Source organism: Salmo salar, chromosome ssa14, assembly GCF_905237065.1.
Source record: "Salmo salar chromosome ssa14, Ssal_v3.1, whole genome shotgun sequence".
NCBI classification, from domain to species: Eukaryota; Metazoa; Chordata; class Actinopteri; order Salmoniformes; family Salmonidae; genus Salmo; species Salmo salar.
The window spans coordinates 7992934-8014265 of record NC_059455.1 but is presented as its reverse complement, the minus strand read 5'-3'; the positions used below and the strand labels follow the sequence as shown (position 1 = coordinate 8014265).

At 41.8% G+C, this 21332-nt stretch overlaps 1 protein-coding gene and 1 non-coding gene across 4 annotated transcripts in view; one reads left to right on the top strand and one right to left on the bottom strand.

Moving 5' to 3' along the window:
• The window catches only part of LOC106568699 (ATP-dependent zinc metalloprotease YME1L1), a 61417-nt gene extending 41372 nt beyond the window's left edge, over positions 1-20045 (bottom strand). For all 3 annotated transcript variants that reach the window (XM_014139265.2, XM_014139266.2, XM_014139267.2), the window contains exons 1-3: positions 19818-20045; positions 1314-1445; positions 868-1048 (exon numbers count right to left, since the gene is read on the bottom strand). In XM_014139265.2, coding sequence (XP_013994740.1) covers positions 868-1048; positions 1314-1445; positions 19818-19850 — 346 coding nt within the window. In that variant the 5' untranslated portion in view covers positions 19851-20045. The remainder of the gene's footprint in view (positions 1-867; positions 1049-1313; positions 1446-19817) is intronic.
• On the top strand, positions 3209-8330 carry LOC106568700 (uncharacterized). The gene is made up of 2 exons (XR_006758734.1): positions 3209-3446; positions 4430-8330. It is a non-coding gene; the product is annotated as an uncharacterized protein (transcript).
• Positions 20046-21332: the final 1287 nt, after the last annotated feature.

Below are 21332 nucleotides of genomic sequence, written 5' to 3'. Positions count from 1 at the left end.
ACCCTACACACTGTCGTGCGTGAAAAGCCCAGGAGGCCGGCCATTTCTGAGATACTGGAACCGGCGCGCCTGGCACCGACGATCATACCACGCTCAGCCTCTTGGGTCACTCAATTTGCCCATTCTAACATTCGCAATCAAACAGTAACTGAATGCCTCTATGCCTGTCTGCCTGCTTTATAAAGCAAGCCAAAGCCACGTGACTCATTGTCTGTACGAGCTAACCATTTTCCTGAACGGAGTGTTGTATCTAATAAACTGGCCTCTGAGTGTATATTCATGTCATAACTAATTTGTCAACGATAAATATTGATACATTACTAGCTGAAACACTTAAATCCCCCAAAATAAGTTAATTAGTGGGTGATGGGGATTTCAGAACCAAACAGGCTACATTGTCCCCCATAATCTGATAGTGGAGTGGTAGATGCCTAATCTCCTTTATGGCTCAGCTCAGGTGCCTACATATTACATACACCATAGACATACAGTACATAATTTACACACACACACACAGGTCCAGCTCAGAGGCCCAGCTCATGAGCTCAATCAGCCGCAGATTTTAACTTAGAATGGAAAATGAATGTGTTTATGCAACAAATGTTAGTGCATCCTATCAAACTGAAAATGCATCGATTCTTTCTCTAAAACGTATCATTCCTGTATCGGATTGGAGCCCATGCATCTAGATACCTATGGAATCGTCTTGAAAGGAAAATATGCACATCCCTACGGGTAACATTAAGATCAGCATTCGTCTAAGATTATTTTAGTGCTAAACATGACCTTTATGTTTTTGATATAATCACCAACCAGCAGTAGAGTTCAAATAATCTTCATTATCAATAGGCATATCCTTAGCCTCACCATGTTTGTTGTGAAAGAATGACTGTGAGGACAGGTGGGAGGTCCTCCAGGCCTTTTGGCTGGGGCTGGATGAGGACGCCACACCCTGTTGACTCAGACGTGGTAACACACCGCTCACTAGCTCGTCCAGCTGCCGCACGCCCAGGTCAGACAGGCCCAAGTCCCTCAGGCTCCACGTGGGCTACACATACGAGCAAACAGGGATGGACACACACACACACACACACACTTTAAATGCTTTATTTGAATCCACAAATCAGATTACATATCAAAAAGATTCAAACATTTCAAAGGTTACAGATACATGGACACTTGTGGATACAGAAAGCACCTTCTTCACCATATAAACTAAGCTGCCCATGACCGCTGACACAGAGCAGTATTTGCAAGCTGCTTTGCCTTGGTTCTTGGCAGACCTATAATCTGTAGGTCACGTGTGTGTTTACCTCGTTACTATGCAAGTCCTGTTCTGAGGCATGCTGTTTGTGCGGAGGTTTAGCAGTGGCACTGTTGCTGCTTCCCACTGAGCTCTTCAGGGAGTGGAGGGCATTGATCAGGTGACTCAGGGGGACAGTGACCTGCCAGGAAACACAGAACAGGATGACATCAGTTCAAAGACACTAATTCCTGTTTAGTATAAAACTACAAAAATGGGCAAGACCAATTTAAACCTTTGTCCACACAACACGAACACTGTCATGAACAAAGTGAGGCTGTTCCAAAAGTATTGTATCTTACTATATAAAAAGGAAAGGAAGTAAAGAAACAAGGAAGGATGGAAGTAAACAAGGAAGGAGAACGAAGGATATATAGCTTACATATAGTTTGAATAAGCAGAAAGCATATATGAGTGAAGATACATTCTGGGTGTTTTTTTTAATCATTATTATGGAGTAAAATGATATAAAATGAACAATGGCCAGTATATGCTATACTATAGTAAATACTATGAGCAGAACAAATTATGTCAACCGCCATCATAGCCCGCAGAAGAAAATTACGAACAAAGTAGAATTTTGCAAAAGCAGAACGGAAGCGGTTGCACATTTAAATACAGCTGCAAAGATTTGATTAACTTACTGGCAGCAACATTAAGACTTTCAGTTTTGCCTTCAAAATAAAAGTCTGCGTTAAAACGCTAAGCGTATGATACGAAATCGATTGTATGTTATGTATATGACTGGTGCTATGCTTAAATGTGTGTCTTGGTTCTTACAGATCCTATCACGGTTTTCATTTATTTCCAGTTTGCTTGAGTTGTATTCCTGGATGATAATATGGCCTAGACACTAGTGTCTTAAAGCCTCATGCGTTTTATCCTAGCTCTGTGAAACCATAACGCTATGTGCTGTGCCCAGCAGTTGTCTTAACATCTTTTGCTAATAAATAGAAATAATTTGGTCATTCAGAGTTTGTGACTATTTACCCATGCAACAGGACATAGCCACCATTGCAGTTCACTGTATAAGGAATACATATTGGACTGTAGAGGAAAACGTTTACTACACCTCAGCTAAAGTGAGGTGGAAGACTCAATAGGGTCTCCACCAACCAAATATGTTTAGGGGATTGTGTCGTACGGACTGTTGCTGGAATTTTACTCCAACGCCTCCATAGTCCCCAATGCAATACACTGTATTGGACTCTACTACCGGTCTCAGCTAAAGTGGGGTGAAAAAGGCTCAGTAGGTTGAGTTTGAACAAAAAGCGAAGTCATAGGAAGTGTCACTGGTGTTTTACTGTGGTCAAACAGCTTAAAATGGGGTGACAGGTCCCTATACGGTTCAAATATAGCACTGTGTCATAGGATGAATATATTGTCATACCGAAATACTTTAGAATTTAAAAAGACATATCTTATAATCTTCCCTCTGGTGGACACTTTGGAAAAAATACAACACACAATATGTTTATTCAAAAAGTCAAGAGATATGCAAGTAAAGTTGGTCCAAGAAAGCAAACTTTATTGATAACAAATATCACAATGAAGTTAATTAATCAAATTGATCATCAAGAGTTACACAGAAGTTTCAAATTAGGTTTCAAGTTTCATTGTCACATGCACAAGTACAGTGGGTGGACTTAAAGGCCAGCAACACGGTATTATTCAATGCCCTATGAAATGACATCTTATATACATTCTACAGATCCTATTGAGTATTCCCTACAACACTTTTACTGCTGCACATAGAATAACGTTTGCTCTATTCGCCAATATGTATTTCATACAGTGATTTCCATTGGGGGCAATTATTTGACCTTGGAACATGTTTTAAACCCCACATTTATGCAAATGTAACTTAAATATTAACACATATGAATCATTGTTAATGTTTAGACAATTATTATTCATATATAATGAACAAATACAGGTTATTGACACTAGTGTACTATTACGTGGGGGACCTTTATTTAGAAAAATTTCGAAATTCTGTGACCAGAAAGTACTTTTTGAAAATTATTATTATTGTTGCTGACGAGACGCTGATAAAGATTTGTTACTTATTATTCTCAGACCGGGTAGCTACAAACAACGAGATAGAAACCATCGCGTGGTGAAAATAAGGTTTTCCCCCAAGGTAATGCATGAATACCGTGTATTTTTATTCAACTAGACGTCAACTAGCAATAAGGCTAACAACATGTGTCTCTAGCTAGCTAGAATAATTGATTACCCAACCCAGTGTGCGTCATTGCCGTGTATGCTTTTCTTTGTTTAGCCTAAAATGTTGTCGGCACTGTTGTGGCTAGTTAGTAACGTTATGAACGAGCTTGATGGGTAATGTGGTTTAAAAATGTAGTTATTAGACTCGTCTTGGTAGCTAGCTAATATCAGTACCGCTAGATAGCTAACTGAAGAGAAACGTGCGTTATAAGAACCTGTCTTCTGCCATAATCCTTTTCTCATCATGCGGTTGTTGCTTGTGGAAAAAGTGTCATTAAGTGGGGTGGGATTACACAAAGTGGAGAAATACCAACGTGTGCCATGCAAACGCATCTGAAGCCATTTAATTAAAAACGGTTACATTGTCATATCTAAGATCAAAATTGTTTATTAGCGGCACCGCAGTCCTAGCCCATTACTTATAACTGGTGTCTTTTTTTTTTCTTTTTTTAACATTGATCGACAAATGTATTTTCGTTAGGTGGTTACAGTAAGTAGGCTTTTCTTTTCGCTGACGGTTTTTATTGAAGTCAATTTGGCCCATGTCATCAGGGTAACGTGGTGCTGGGCTGGAAACGTTACAATACAACAACAAATTGCCATTGCGTGCCACTAAATTCAGCATGATTTTAAATACCTGACTAGCTCCCCTAGATAAAACGGAGTAATTCTGTCCTGCGGCAGAACAGGAATTTCAACTGACACAAAAAAGGCCTAAAAAAAATTACAATATATCACACATTTTAGGGTAACATTTTCCAGCTCACTTGATCGATTCTTGACCATTTTGTTTCTCTTAATTATACAACCTGTTGAATTTAGGTTTTCAAAGCAATGGAGGGAGCCATGAAGAATTTGTTTTAAGTAACCATGTGAATGTATTTTTCGCCCCTGAAGATCACAGGTCCATCTAAAAACGCCACTGAAAGAGCCAGGTTGAGAGAATGGAAGGAAAGGAGATTAAAATGGAGGTGGAAGAAGAGGCAATCAAGTCTGAAGAAGTGCAGGTGGATGTGGCTGGCAGCGAAGAGAAGTCAGATGAAGCTTTGTCTAATGGTAGCCACACAACCCCTAAGAGAAGCAGGGGTAGGCCCCCCAAAAACCGACCCGTCTCTGAATCAGATCAAGCCTTATCCAACGGTAGCTCCACAACCCCTAAGAGGGAACGGGGTAGGCCCAAAAGATCAGTCACTAAGAAGGGAAGAGGTAGGCCCAGTGGAGCCTTGTCTAATAGTAGCACCACAACACCTAAAAAAGGTCAGCCAAAAGGATCAATCTCCAAGTTAGCTGCTAGCCACATCACACCTAAGAGGGGAAGGGCAAAAGGATCAGTGTTGACAAAACCCAAGATGCTGAAGGTTATAGGCAAGCCGTCGCAAGTGGTTGACCCCTCCCATAAGAAGTGTGGCCGGCCCATTAAAGTTAAATCAAAAAGGGGTAGGCCAAAGAAGATCCTAACACCAGAGGAGGAAGAGGAGAGAAAGAAACTGGAAAGTCAACCAAGAGTGTTGAAGCCACTTGGAAGGCCACGCATCTATCCCCGCAATGACCCACCAGTCATTGAGCCTAGAGGAAGAGGCCGCCCATGCAAGGCTAACAACAAAAGGGGTGCTCACTTGCGAAAACCCCCCAATCCCAACCCCCCCCATCTATGATGGTCCCCCACGGAAAAGGGGCCGTCCCCCCTAGTGCAGCAAACAAAGATAAGATCGAGGCAGAGCAAGATGAGGCCAACAGTGAACCTCCAGTCAAACGATCCTGCAACTCCAACGAAAAAAGCGAGGAAGGATTTCCTCCAGTCGAAGAGGACAGTGAAACGGAAAAGGTGAACTGAGGAAAGTGAAACCAGAAAGGGGAATGGAGGGAAGTGAAAGCGGATGAATATACAGAAGACACCAAGAAGCCAGTGACCGCAGTAGCTTTCTCGGGGCCATAAGCAGGATGTCTGGCGACAGCCCGACCAGAGCAAGTACTCCCCACTTCATAGCTACCCTGTTTTTTTGGGGGCGTTCCAGTATAATTGCTGATATGAGACCATCTGATAATGCAGTTTTATATTGGTGATCTCAGTTATGAACATAGATAATGCACTCTTTCACTTGTCTGATTGCATTCTTCACCTTTATGGGGTTAAAATGGTTAGCCTTATTGTTGACCTGGACCATGCAACTTCCAATTCTTTCTCTGCATTGTTGGGAAGGGCCCACAAGTAAGCATTTTACTGTTAGTTAACACCTGTTGTTTACAAAGCGTGTGACAAATACATTTGATTTGAACCCAACATCTCATCATTAAAATGTACAGTTTCACTACTTGAGGGTTTTCTTCGCAAATATAATCCTTGTAGTTTGCTTATCAACGTTACTCCTCAGATCTTTTTATGATTTAGACTTATGTTGTTTTTTGGTTGACTGTCAGTCCTGATCACTAGGCCTACTTTGACATAATCAGGGGAGTAACGTTTCAAACAGGACAGCTTGTGAGAGATTTTTAGATTTTAGTCAATGTTTTCAATAATTATTTTCTTTTGTGACATTTTAATGTGTTCGTTGTCATTAAAAATCTGGTTTACAAAAATGTTATAGTTGTGGATGGCTTGGTTTCACAGACCCTGGACAAATGTTATACACGTTTATGTAGGCTACATGTATTGGGCTATATCATGAAGTCTTGACCATTGAAATTCCAGTATAAATGCATTCCTTTATGTATCCACCTGTCAATTGAAACTCTGCCACTGACCAACTGCATTATACAGTGGCAAGAAAGTATGTGAACCCTTTGGAATTACCTGGATTTCTGCATAAATTGGTCATAAAATGTGACCTGATCATCTAAGTCATAACAATAGACTGCTTAAAACTAATAAAAAAAACACAATTTCATGTCTTTATTTTCACACACCATGTAAACATTCACAGTGCAGGGTGGAAAAAGTATGAACCCTTGGATTTAATAACTGGTTGACTCCTTTGGCAGCAAGAACCTCGACCAAACGTTTTCTGTAGTTGCGGCTCAGACCTGCACAACGGTCAGGAGGAATTTGACTTCCTCTTTACAAAACTGTTTCAGTTCAGCAATGTTCTTGGGTGTGAACCCCTCTTGAGATCATGGCACAGCATCTCAATCGGGTTGAGGTCAGGACGTATTCTTTTCTGTTTAAACAATTCTGTTGATTTACTCGTTTTGGGTCGTTGTCCTGTTGCATTACCCAACTTCTGTTGAGCTTCAATTGGCGGAGAGAGAGCCTTACATTCTCCGTCAAAATGTCTTAAACTTGGGAATACATTTTTTCGTCAATGATAGCAAGCTCTCCAAGCCCTGAGGCAGGCCCAAACCATGATGCTCCCTCCACCATACTTTACAGTTGGGATAAGGTTTGATGTTGGTGTGCTGTGCCTTTTTTTTCTCCAGTGTTATGTTCCTTCCAAACAACTCAACTTTAGTTTAATCTGTTCACTGAATATTTAGCCAGTAGCACTGTGGAACATCCAAGTGCTCTTTTGCTAACTTCAGACATGTTGCAATTATTTATTTTTTTGGACAGCAGTGGCTTCTTCCATGGTATCCACCCATGAACACCATTTTAGTTTAGTCTTTCACGGATTGTAGACTCGGCAGAGTTGTTAGCATGTTCCAGAGATTTTTGTAAGTATTTAGCTGGCACTCTAGGATTCTTCTTAACCTCATTGAGCATTCTGCACTGTGCTCATGCAGTCATCTTTGCAGGACTGCCACTCCTAGGGAGAGTAGCAACAGTGCTGAACTTTCTCCATTTATAGACAATTTGTCTTACCGTGGACTGATGAACATCAAGGCTTTTCGAGATCATTTTGTAACCCATTCCAGCTTCATGCAAATCAACAATTCTTAAATCTTTTGAGATCTCTTTTGTTCAAGCCATGGTTCACATCAGTCAATGCTTCTTGTGAATATCACAACTCCCAATTGTGAGTGTATTTTATATGGCAGGGCAGCTCTAACCGACATCTCCAATCTCGTCTCATTGATTGGACTCCAGTTTAGCTGACGCCTGACTCCAATTAGCTTTTGAAGAAGTCTTTAGCCTAGGGGTTCACATACTTTTTCCAACCTACACTGTGAATGTTTAAATATTGTATTTTTCTTGTCTATATTGAATACAATATTTTGTGTGCTAGTTTAAGCACACAGTGTTCGTCTTGTGACTTAAATGAAGATCAGATCAAATTTTATGACCAATTTATGCAGAAATCCAGGTAATTCCAAAGGGTTCACATACTCTAGGCTATACAGTGGCAAGAAAGTATCTATTGAGATACTGTATCTTTCCCATATTGTACATCAATTCACTGTACATTTTACATTTGTTTATTCATCCTTTACTATGTTTTTGCTTATAGCTGTATTCATTTACTTTAGTTTGCTCCTCAATTCATGCACCTTGGTTGGAGCGAGAGAGTTCTTCATATTGCAATAATACTGTACCAAAAGTGACATTTGGGTAGTGCAATTTGCCATGTTCTGAATCAGGCTAATTCTTGTCACTGAGTTTTAATCAAGTAGGCCTAATTTTAGTAGAGCAATGCATTTGTTTTTATTTTGGTCTTTCCTCATACAGATTTGTAGCTTGGGCCCCATCTTTCAAATCCTAAATGACCCATGTCAGCAGTTCTGGTAGGTCTGTAATTGTCTAGGTTGAGGGGAATTTCTGATTAATCCAGAACAAGGTCTGTGAAACCACTGAAAGTAACATGAATTTGAGTTGTTTTCAGAGTGTGTAAATTGTAAGTTTACTGCAATAAAATGTCAAACTTTATTACAAGTGGCTTTTAAATGTCAAAGCTTAATGTCTTATTTAGTATCTCTGGCTTTCGAGTATCGAATTACATGTTAAATTGTGAGCCAAGTCAGCGTCCCTGGAGCGGTTTTAATTTGACCTTTTAACTAGGCAAGTCAGTTAAGAACAAATTCTTATTTACAATGACTGCCTACCCCGGCCAAACCTGGACGACGCTGGGACAATTATGCGCCGCCCAATGTAGGGGTAAATGCATTGCATAAGGGCACACCGGCAGGAGACGTACCTGTGATTTCACATCAGCAGCCCCCTGTGCATGGGTTCACAGCGTGGTAGCCACGGGATCAAAACAGTGGAAAAGTTGAGCCTCCTGCTTTAACGCTCTTAGTTGTGGAAATTAACCCACTTTCTGCATCATATTGCTGAGTCTACCTTTTATTGAAACTTACTGTGCCGGTGGGCATGACGGTTAGTCTCAAATTACCCCTGTTAACAATACCTTTTAGATGGTCATTAAAAGACTTCCCAAACAGGTCTGTGGTAGACCAACTTACTCTGCTAACCTTGTCAAAATAAAAGTCCCCCACAAGTTATTCCTTTTGTCCACATTTGGTGCCTGACGTGCTGGACTTTTACGTGTAAGCAGAGGAATTGGGTCTAAAAAAAAAAGACCCTGGTTTGGAAACACATACCTTCCTTCAGATACGGTCTCAAATTCCCCATTTTAAAATAACCCACCGGCACAGTAAGTTTAAATTCTATTTTATTTCACTTCTGGCTTCCCACAGACTTTTTGTGACACCCAATACAATAGGCCAAAGACCGGCAGTCCCCGTGTACCGGTTCGTACATAAAACTATCTCCATTCAGACTGCAAAACAGACGATTTCCTCAACCCGATTTAATGTCGAGGTGAAAATTAAAACGGGGGGAATATGCATACATTCTTTATGAAACCACCATGCTAGAGTGGCTAATACCTAGGAATGCTAGTCCCTGATGTTACACATCACTTTCAGCCAAATCGGGTTGCAGCCGTCTGTTTACCCGTCAATGTGGAGCGCAAACATTAGGATTAGCCAGAAAGTATGCATTTTTCACCCCCGCCTTATCACCATTAAATCAAGCTGAGGAAATTGATGCCTTTGGAGCCTGAATGGATCATGTTTTAAGTACGAACGGGTCCACGGGGATACGAGTGTATAGCTGGCTGCCAGGGTTTTCGTTATAAAAATGTGCCGGACATTTGACCAGCTCCATTTTAAATTTACCGGACCCATATGCATTGGGTGTGTAACCTGATTAGGACTTTGTTGGGTTCTGAGAATATGAAATGTTACTTATTCATGCCACTGATGGAGTGATAAGGTTGAGGGTCTACAGCAGAAGTTAAGGGTTATAGGTGGAAGGTATATAGTGGGTGCAACTAAGCTTGGAATGTGTTGAGTGCAGGGAAGTGATTACATGTGGCAGGCATTGATAAGAAGAGAGGGTAATGTATAACGTTTACATTATGTCAGGATATGCTATTGTTAGCCATCAGGGATCCTCTGGGAGGAGAAGAGACAATCTGGTATCAATAACCATGACAGCCTTGAGTTGGGGAGGAGTGAGCACTTTGGGGCAGAGGTCAGGTCAGATGAAGTGAGGAAGAACGATATCACTAAAGGTTCTGTCTAGCAACAGAGATGCAATGGCGGTTCGGTTGTGGAGGAGGAGACTCAGCCTAGGAGAAAGGGTTAAATATCAGTGCTTGTGTGAAATCGTTGTCTAAATTACAGCTGTAACGACCCTTTGGGAAGAATTAAACTAGTGTCCGCGAGTTATTTACTCTGAAAAATAAGAACATAACAACGTCCACCCATGGTGCTCATAATGACAAATCACATTTAGATTATGGTAATTAATCTTAATCCGAACATGCAAGTCTAGGATGCTTTAATGCGTGTCCTTACCGCGCACTGTGAAGATGTTAGAATAAGGCCTTGTCTAGACTTGACAGTTCATGCAGCTTTAATATTCTGATCATGGAATTCCGAAGGCGTCATCCGTCTACACCTACATTTAAAATGTGTCTACCGTGTTAACACTGTGTCCGGATTGGCTTTTCCCGTGCTATATTCAAATGCCCCCCCCCAATAAACCTAATATTAGCTTGCTGGTCCAGCAAACATTCCTCACATGCTAGGAACGCATTTCCTCCAATCTTATAATGAAAAGGAGTTTCGCACACTGTGTGCGCTTTTGGTAGCCTGATTGCTTCCAGTGAGGAGAGATCTGCACACATTGCATCCCTGACCACCTCCTGAAGTGGTCAGCCAGATCTGAACACAATCAGACCATAAAGAGACTGTCGTGCGTTTAGACCGGTCTTTTCAATGCAATCTTCGATTCTGATAGCAGAAGTCGCATGTAAGTATCATGTGTAGACAACTTAACTGTCCACATTTACTTTTCCTAAGCCAACAAGATGAGTAATGAACAGCAAAATCACTAGCCTATGCATAGGTGGCAGTGCATGAGTTAAGTTTGGGGGCCAGATTTTCACCATAAAAATTCACTTTTATAATGAAGCATTCAATGCATCCATTGCATTTGCAGACTTATGCAAAATAACTTACTCTTTGTAATGTGATGAGTAGATTGGACCGTCATAATTTAGGCAATGCTTAAATTGTAAATCTGGAGATGCTGAAACAAAAAGTAGGCCTAGAGGCACTTAGACGTTGCACACATGGGGGATTATTTGTTTATTGGGTCAGGGAAGAATTTAGCCTTTTAGAATTGCATTCATAGTCATTTTATGACTGGAGACTTTCTTAATACCTCAAAATGACACTGAAACAAATCAATACAATTGACCATCACTAGCCTACGTGTGTGGAGACATACAATATGAGGAGGAAATTGTGCTAGAAAAGCTTTCACTCACCCAGTGATGCGCAGCTTGTTTTACTTTTCACCCAATAGGCTTATTTGGAAGTTGATCAAATATTTTGGTAGCCTAGTCAGATTTGAGTCTTCTCTTAAGAAGAAGCCATTTGCTTTCCAACCTGTGTTTTCCCGCAATTGTATTTGAAATATTGTGAAAAGCATGTTCTGGCTGCATGCTGTTCACTGAGAAATTTGCCGAGCTTTCCCGGGCTATATGCCTTGTGATTGGGCTACATAAACACAATCCACAGTGAGGCAATTCTTTTGTATTTTTACCCCTTTTTTCACCCCTTTTTCTCCCCAATTTCAGGATATCAAATTAATTGTTACAATCTTGTCCTATCGCTACAACTCCTACACACTCGGGAGAGGGGAAGGTCGAGAGCCATGTGTCCTCCGAAATACGACCCTACCAGCTGCACTGCTTCTTGACACTGCTCGCTTAACCCAAAAATTCAGCCGCACAAATGTGTCAGAGGAAATGCTGTCTAGCTGGCGACCGAAGTCAGCGTACAGGCACCCAGACAGCCACAATGAGTCGCTAGAGCGCGATGGGACAAGGAAATCCCGGCCGGCCAAACCCTCCCCTAACCCAGACAATGCTGGGCCAATTGTGCACTTCGTTTCATGGGTCTCCCGGTCACGACCAGGTATGACACAGCCTGGGATTGAACCTGGGTCTGTAGTGAAGCCTCAAGCACTGCACCACTCGGGAGGCCTGCTAGGCTATTTTTTTAAAGTAGCCATTGGTCCTCTGTGGCTAAATTATAGGCATACTCCTGGTGGAGTATTCTGAATTATTTCATTTATTTCTGAACAGAGTAGTAATTCTATAACTTTGGAAAATGTATTTCAATTAAATCAGGGGTGCTGCAGCTCCTCCAGCGCCCTTCCAGCGGCTGATTATATAAGGAAATAAATGAAGTACAATGCTGGAGAGATGAGTTGCAGGCTCAACTCTAGCAGAGAGAGGGAGAGAGATCATAGAAAATAAACATCGTACTAGTTCTGCACGCTTCTCTCTCTCACCACAGCAACTGCCATGCGTTGGTCTCAAACAGGCTATACGTTACGTAAACCATAAACCCGGGCCGGCCCAAAACGAATTAATTGTTCGAATATCAGGCGCGGGCTGAAAATCTAGGTTCACATTACGTTTTTTTCAGGGGGCAGGAAAATTAATGAGAAGGCAACTCAAATGAGCTCCGATTGCTTTTATTAGAATTTTTACATTGAAAACTGACTTTTTCTCTCTCATGTAAAGGTACCAGATCCGGCCAAATAGTTTCCAGAACGAAACAGTCCGATCTGGCTCAAATTAACCACTGCATTTAGCCAGGCTAATAATATAACTCACTGTTTGCAAAAAAAGACCGTTCAATGAATGACTGAGCGCGTATAGCCCTGTTCTTTAACAGATACGTTTCTTCTTTCTTTGCACAGGAAAAACACATTTCAAGCAATTCTACTACACTTTATATGACTGGTAGACATTAGCAGAATATTTTTTTAATATGACAATTTACAGGGTAACCTAATCTGCTGACACTGATAAACAGTTCATATAATAGGCCTGCGAGAAATGGAGGAAAATATTGTCCAAAAACAAACTTAAGTGGCACTGATCTAACAATGATAGTGAACATGCGCAGTGCGCACTCAGCGGGACTATGGCTGATGCTCTTCGCTGGTGCCAGCAAGATAGGCCTACTGTTCGCTCAATTAAGTTGAGACTTTTGATAGCTAAAAGACAGATTCGTATTTTAAAATAGTCTTCACTTTACAGCAATAACACGGCTTTCCCACAATTACATTTGTGAAATATTGCGATATGCCTGGCTGGCTGGGCCTCTACTTTTCACTGAGGGTTGCAACTCAACAATCATCTATTTAGTATTTGCTGCGCGCGCTGCCCAAATGATCGCGCTGCCTTTCCTTCAGGACTGTAGGCAATGTGATTTAAAACAATCCACAACTTATTTTTGTTTAAGGCTAGAGGAAGCTAATGATCCCCTGTGTTCAAATCATGCTTCAGTAGCCTATTTTATGTATATATAGACAGGAGTACTGTAGGCTAAATTAGGCGATATCATTTTGGCAATTTACTTAGGGAAAGCTTCCCCTAGCCTTATGGACGCGGCGCCTATGTCAATCCGTCAGCTTGTCGAGAAAGAAATAGCCCAAACAGACTCTGGGACAGCTGTGAGACGATAGATCCCACATTCATACAACCAGTAGGCCAATGTACATTTTTATTTATTTTTAAGCAAAGAATCTGACGCAACAACTATTATTTCTTAACATTATTAGCGCAGCAACGCACACAAGGCAGTATGGTACATGCAAACGTGCATTTGGCTACAGAACAATGAACGTTGAAAACCAATGGAACATGAGAGAAATAGCCTAGTGGTTTCAATGGCATATGGGAATCGTTATAAAATAATTGCCTTCCCTGATATGGTCGGATTTTGCCTAGGCTACTTTGAAGCAAGGTAAAACATGCCTCATAATATGTAGTAAAACGTTGAGGTTTCAAAAAATTAAGTAGCTATATGTTTTCAAAATGCATACTGCCTCCAGCTCATTGCAAAGTGGTGTGTCGTGCTGATGAAGCCTGTCTTCTGTTGCCTATGCATTTGAATAGAGAATAGGATGTGCCCGGAAAAAAAATAGCTATTTTTAATCGTGGCCAAAACTATTTTAAAAACCAGATTGCATTTACACTTTACAAAAATGAATGCAACAATTTCAAATATTTTACTGAGTTACAGTTCATATAAGGAAATCAGTCAATTGAAAAATTCATTAGGCCATTACATTTACATTTAAGTCATTTGGCAGACGCTCTTATCCAGAGCGACGTACAGTAGTGAATGCATACATTTCAATTCATTTCATACATTATTATTTTTTTTCTTTTCGTACTGGCCCCCCTGTGGGAATCGAACCCACAACCCTGGCGTTGCAGGCCATAATCTATGGATTTCACATGACTGGGAATACAGATATGCAGCTGTTGGTCACAGATACCTTAAATTTAAAAAAAGTAATGTATGGGTGTGGATAAGAAAACCAGTCAGTATCTGGTGTGACCATTTGCCCCGCATAGAGTTGATCAGGCTGTTGATTGTGGAATGTTGTTCTACTCTTCAATTGCTGTGCGAAGTTGCTGGATATTAGCGGGAACTGGAACACGCTGTCGTATATGTCGATCCAGAGCATCCCACACTCGCTCAATGGGTGACATGTCTGGTGAGTATGCAGGTCATGGAAGAACTGGGACATTTTCAGCTTCCAGGAATTGTGTACAGATCCTTGCGACATGGTGCCATGCATTATCATGCTGAAACATGAGGTGATGGCAGCAGATGAATGGCACGACAATGGGCCTCAGGATCTCGTAACAGTATCTCTGTGCCTTCCAATTCCCATTGATAAAATGCAAGTGTGTTCATTGTCCGTAGTTTATGCCATAACCCCACCATGGGGCATCATGGTGACATCAGAAAACCGCTAGCCCACACAACACCATACATGCTGTCTGCCATCTGCCCGGTACGGTTGAAACCGGGATTCATCCATGAAGAGCACACTTCTCCAGTGTGCCAGTGGCCATCGAAGGCGAGCATTTGCCCACTGAAGTCAGTTATGACGCCAAACTGCAGTCAGGTCAAGACCCTGGTGAGGATGACGAGCATGTATTTGTGCTTCCCTGAGACGTATTTTGACAGTTTGTGCAGACATTCTTCGGTTGCGCAAACCCACAGTTTCATCAGCTGTCCAGGTGGCTGGTCTAAGACGTTCCAACAGGTGAAGAAGCCAGATGTGAAGGTCCTGGGCTGGCGTGGTTACACGTGGTCTGAGGTCGGTTGGATATACTGCCAAATTCTCTAAAACAACGTTGGAGGTGGCTTCTGGTAGAAAAATTAACATTCCGTTCTCTAGTAACAGCTCTGCTGGACATTCCCGCGGTCAAAAGGCCAATTGCACACTCCCTCAAAACTTTACAGAGATCTGTGGCATTGTGTTGTGTGACTCCACAAATGTTTCTACAAGGAATTTCTCCCATTCTTCTCTGCAGATCCTCTCAAGCTCTGTCAGGTTGGATGGGGAGCGTTGCTTCACAGCTATTTTCAGGTCTCTCCAGAGATGTTAGATCGGGTTTAAGTCTGGGCTCTGGCTGGGCCTCTCCAGGACATTCAGAGACTTGTCCCGAAGCCACTCCTGCATTGTCTTGGCTGTGTGCTTAGTTAGGGTCGTTGTCCTGTTGGAAGGTGAACAATCACCCCAGCCTGAGGTCCTGAGCGCTCTGGAGCAGGTTTTCATCAAGGATCTCTCTGTACTTTGCTCCATTCATCTTTCCCTCAATCCTGACTAGTACCCCCAGTCCCTGAAAAACAGCCCCACAGCATGATGCTGTCACCACCATGCTTCACCGTAGAGATGGTGCCATGTTTACTCCAGACGTAATGCTTGGCATTCAGGCCAAAGCGTTAATTCTTGGTTTGATCAGACAAGAGCATTTTGTTTCTCATGGTCAGTCCTTTAGGTGCTTTATGGCAAAACCAAGGGGGCTGTCATGTGCCTTTTACTGAGGAGTGGCTTCCGTCTGGCCACTCTACCATAAAGGCCTGATTGGTGGAGTGCTGCAAAGATGATTGTCCTACTAGAAGGTACTCCCATCTCCACAGAGGACTCTGGAGCTCTGTCAGAGTGACCATCGGGTTCTTGGGTCACCTCCCTGACCAAGGCCCTTCTTCCCCGATTGCTCAGTTTGGCCGGGGGGCCCAGCTCTAGGAAGAGTCTTTGTGGTTCCAAACTTCTTCCATTTAAGAATAATGGAGGCCACTGTGTTCAATGCTGCAGACAATTTTTGGCATCTTTCCCCAGACCTGTGCCTCGACACAATCCTGTCTCGGAGCTCTACAAACAATTCCTTCGACCTCATGGCTTGGTTTTTGCTCTGACATGCACTGTCAACTGTGAGACCTTACATAGACAGGTGTGTGCCTTTCCAAATCATGTCCAATCAATTTAATTTACCACAGGTCGACTCGAATCAAGTTGCAGAAACATCAAGGATGATCAATGGCAACAGGATGCACCTGAGCTCAATTTCGAGTCTCATAGCAAAGGCTCTGAATAATTATATATATTTATTTTTTATAAAATTTGCAAAGCTTTCTAAACCTGTATTCGCTTTGTCATTATGGAGTAGTGATGTGGGAAAAGTAATGGGGTCTGAATACTTTCTGAATGCACTAACTGAGGGATGTTTCCTTTCATATCTAGAAAAGGACAAATTAGTAAAAGAGAAACTGATGCTGCAGCATTGCTCATCTTCATAGATGAATCCAGTCAACATGGGTGTCTTGATAGAGGTCAGCTGGTGAACCTAAAGTAAAACAAATAAAAAGCACACCTGATGTTAGACTATCACTTCTTTTTGAGAATGACACAAATATTAATTCAAAGTCTGCTGCCTCAGTTTGTATGATGGCAATTTGCATGTATTCCAGAATGTTATGAAGAGTGATCAGATGAATTGCAAAGTCCATTTTTGCCATGCAAATGAACTGAATCTCCCCCCCCCCAAAAAAAAATTCCAATGCATTTCAGCCCTGCCACAAAAGGACCAGCTGACATAATGTCAGTGATTCTCTCGTTAACACAGGTGTGAGTGTTGACGAGGACAAGGCTGGAGATCACGCTGTCATAGTGATTGCGTTCGAAAAACAGACTGGAAGCGTCAAAAGGAGGGTGGTGCTTGGACTCATTGTTCTTCCTCTGGCAACCATGGTTACCTGGAAGGAAACACGTGCCGTCATCATTGCTTTGCGGAAAAAGGGCTTCACGGGCAAGGATATTGCTGCCAGTAAGATTGCACCTAAATCAACCATTTATCAGATCAAGAACTTCAAGGAGAGCGATTAAATTGTTGTGAAGGCTTCAGGGCGCCCAAGAAAGTCCAGCAAGCGCCAGGACCGTCTCCTAAAGTTGATTCAGCTGCGGGATCGGGGCACCACCAGTACAGAGCTTGCTCAGGAATGGCAGCAGGCAGGTGTGAGTGCATCTGCATGCACAGTGAGGCGAAGACTTTTGGAGGATGGCCTGGTGTCAAGAAGGGCAGCAAAGAAACCACTTCTCTCCAGGAAAAACATCAGGGACAGACTGATATTCTGCTGAGGACTGGGGTAAAGTCATTTTCTCTGATGAATCCCCTTTCCAATTGTGTGGGGCATCTGGAAAAAAGCTTGGCTGGAGAAGACAAGGTGAGCGCTACCATCAGTCCTGTGTCATGCCAACAGTAAAGCATCCTGAGACCATTCATGTGTGGGGTTGCTTCTCAGCCAAGGGAGTGGGCTCACTCACAATTTTGCCTAAGAACACAGCCATGAATAAAGAATGGTACCAACACATCCTGAGAGCAACTTCTACCAACAGTTTGGTGACGAACAATGCCTTTTCCAGCCTAATGGAGCACCTTGCCATAAGGCAAAAGTGATAACTAAGTGGCTCGGGGAACAAAACATCGATATTTTGGGTCTATGGCCAGGAAACTCCCCAGACCTTAATTCCATTGAGAACTTGTAGTCAATCCTCAAAAGATGGGTGGACAAACAAAACCCCACAAATTCTGACAAACTCCAAGCATTGATTATGCAAGAATGGGCTGCCATCAGTCAGGATGTGGCCCAGAAGTTAATTGACAGCATGCCAGGGCATATTGCAGCGGGCTTGAAAAAGAAGGGTCAACACTGCAAATATTGACTCTTTGCATCAACTTCATGTAATTGTCAATAAAAGCCTTTGGCACTGATGAATTGCTTGTAATTATACTTCAGTATTCCATAGTAACATCTGACAAAAATATCTAAAGACACTGAAGCAGCAAACTTTGTGTTAATTAATGTCATTCTCAAAACTTTTGGCCACAACTGTGTATGGAAGTCATATTGTACCATTTGTGTCTCCCCTTTTTCATGGTCATGGCTAGAAGGGATCCAGCTTAATTCTCCTAACCTACTATGAAAAGTTAAGGTTAGCTAAAGTGTTAGCTAAAATGCCATAAAAATATATGTTTTGAAGCTAGTTTGCTGGGTCCCTTCTAGCCATGACCCCTTTTCAAATGTCTAGATTACATGGTTGCATTCAAGACAAGGTCGTTTTTATTTATCCGTTGACAGCGTCAGCCCATGCTACCGTCGTATTAAAAAAGATTCTGCTAATGTTTCCAGTCATAAAGTGTAGTGGAATTGCATTAAATGATTATCAAAAGACACATTTTCCCGTGCAATGGAAAGAAACTTCTCTGATAGCCTATAGACCTACGCGCACATTAATAGCCTAAATTATGACTATCTAATCTACTCATCACATTACAAATAGTAGGCTTACATTAGACTGCAAATGCAATGATAAATGCATGGGAAAAAAGGTTCCCAAAAACTTAACTCACGCGCTGCCTATGTAAGAGACAGACTACAAGCTATCTAGCTAGGTAATGTTGGCTGATTTACTTATTCGTCTTGTTGTGAACACCTTGTTAGCAGCGGAACTCGAAATCTGACTTACCAGTTGGTTCAGGTCTTGAAGGGCAAAAAGGTTTCTTCGCTTTTCTGACCGTTCTTGAGTCTTATATCGTTGTATTTTCCCGTTGTCTTTTCTGCCTTGTTAGAGCAACCAAATACAGCACAGAAATTGACTGTGGTGATGAATCAACTCGTTTTAGGAACCGTTTTCACCCAGCTTGGGGTAGCCTCTCAGCTGTGGTCGAAAGAATTGATTGTGTGGTCTTACAACATGGCCGCAAGGAGGCGTCATATGTCAACTCCCTGGCCACACTAAAGCAATTCGGGACTTTGTGGCTGTAGTGGAAACCGTTTATTGTCCGCACAAGGGCTTGAAAACCACCGCACTAGAATAAGCACCGCGTTTTCCAAATCCTGATTCGTCCAAATAATGGAAGAAAACCACAAACTACTACTGCTCATAATGACACAATTATACGTCGTGAGCGTTGACAGATTCTCGCCGTTTCATCTGTCCACGAGAGATGAATAGCAGCACCAAAATAAGACCCTCGTGATACTATTCTGCAGACCACTGACCTCAATGTAACACGTTATCCACCTGCTACAATAGCTACACCTACCCACTAGCTACAATTCAAGAGCTGCTTCTGGTCTGCAGAAGTATGCAACTCTTGGCTTGTATAGCCAACTTTGACTTCTAGCTGTGCTAGCTAGATTGTTGCTATTACCCAGGAAGGGGGCAGTGCCTGACTGGCTGAGTTTCTAGCATTTCTGCTTTGCTGCAGCGGCAGACTCATTAGCCTAGGCTAGCTAACGTTCGCCGGTGAAAGTATATTTTAAAACCCTGGTGAAATTGACAACATAACCCGTACAAACTGCTCAACAACTATCTTATGTGAAGAAAGGACTGACAGATTTGACAGAGATAAGGTTAGCTTTGCACAACTATGGCTAGCTAACTGGTAAACATTCAACACTCAATGTCAATGGCTAGCTAGTTGCACTATCACATTAACGCTAGCTACTTTCTTACCTGTGGTTGGACTGTTGTTGACAAGGAAAACATTTCCAATGTTGCTTTTAGACAGGCCAACAAATATGTTTCAACGTTCCTTTCCGAATTGTCCTTGTTTCTCTGTCTGTGTTCCTCTAGCTAATGTTACTGAAACTCCTGTTCAATGTGCGATCCACCCATTTAGCTCGTGAAGTTCGCAAGAGGAAGGAAAGCTGCTCATTTTAAAGGTCAACCGGATATTTTTCTTTTTGACAACCGGAGTAAGTTCGCTGGCTAAAGGCTTAAAGAAACAACCCTTATGGGATAGTTCACCCAAATTACAAAATTACATTTTGCATTGGTTTCCTTACCCTGTAAGGCAGATTATCATAAAGTGTGGGTCATGATCAATGATGTATACCAGACTGTAAAAAATATAAACCCTGGATTGCTGATGCTATGTATTGGCCATTGAGAGGCAGTCCTCCATACGAATGAATGAAATTCTAAAGCATTTCAATTAAATACAACATTATATACTATCTCCTCCTTGTCAAGAAAAGCACATGAGCTAATTATAATACACAAAGTAAGCAAAACAATCAAGTCATTCCAACATTGCCTAAAATGATGAATAAGATATTAATGAGATAGACCTATATAAGCAATAGGCCTATAAAAAATTGAGATGTACAAACTATGGCATAAGGGAATGATGAGCGGATAAGAGGCTATCCGTAATTTCTATTAAGACATTAATGAGCGAGCAAAGATGGACGTAGTCAATATAACTATTTCTTCAGCACTTTTGAAATGTACAGCGACAGAATTCAGAACATGGGTTGTTCTTATAGTATTCTCCCTGTACACCAAGTCAGAACCGTAGGATAAATAAAGGGGGCATATAAGCAGACAAAGAAAGCTCTTGCAATATTCAAATATTCAATGACATTACTCTAAACCAGGCTATAGGCTACATGTGCACCACAAAGTCAGAACAGTAGACTAGTTCTGAGGGGGAAAGGGACCAACTTATTAGGGTAAGGCACATGAGCTACTAACAGCTTACTACACAACATACACTTAGTATTACTTTCTTAGCTACAGTATACAGTAGCAGTCAAAAGTTTGGACACTGCTACTGTACTCATTCAAGGGTTTTTCTTTATTTTTACTATTTTCTACATTGTAGAATAATAGTGAAGACATCAAAACTATGAAATCATGTAGTAACCAAAAAAAGTGTTAAACAAATCAAAATATATTTTAGATTACAGATTCTTCAAAGTAGCCACCCTTTGCCTTGATGACAGCTTTGCACACTCTTGGCATTCTCTCAACCAGCTTCACCTGGAATGCTTTTCCTACAGTCTTGAAGGAGTTCCAGCATATCGAATCTCGAATCTCTGGCTTCCTATTTCGCAACAAAGCATCCTTCACTCATGCTGCCAAACATACCCTCGTAAAACTGACCATCCTACCAATCCTCGACTTCGGCGATGTCATTTACAAAATAGCCTCCAATACCCTACTCAACAAGCTGGATGCAGTCTA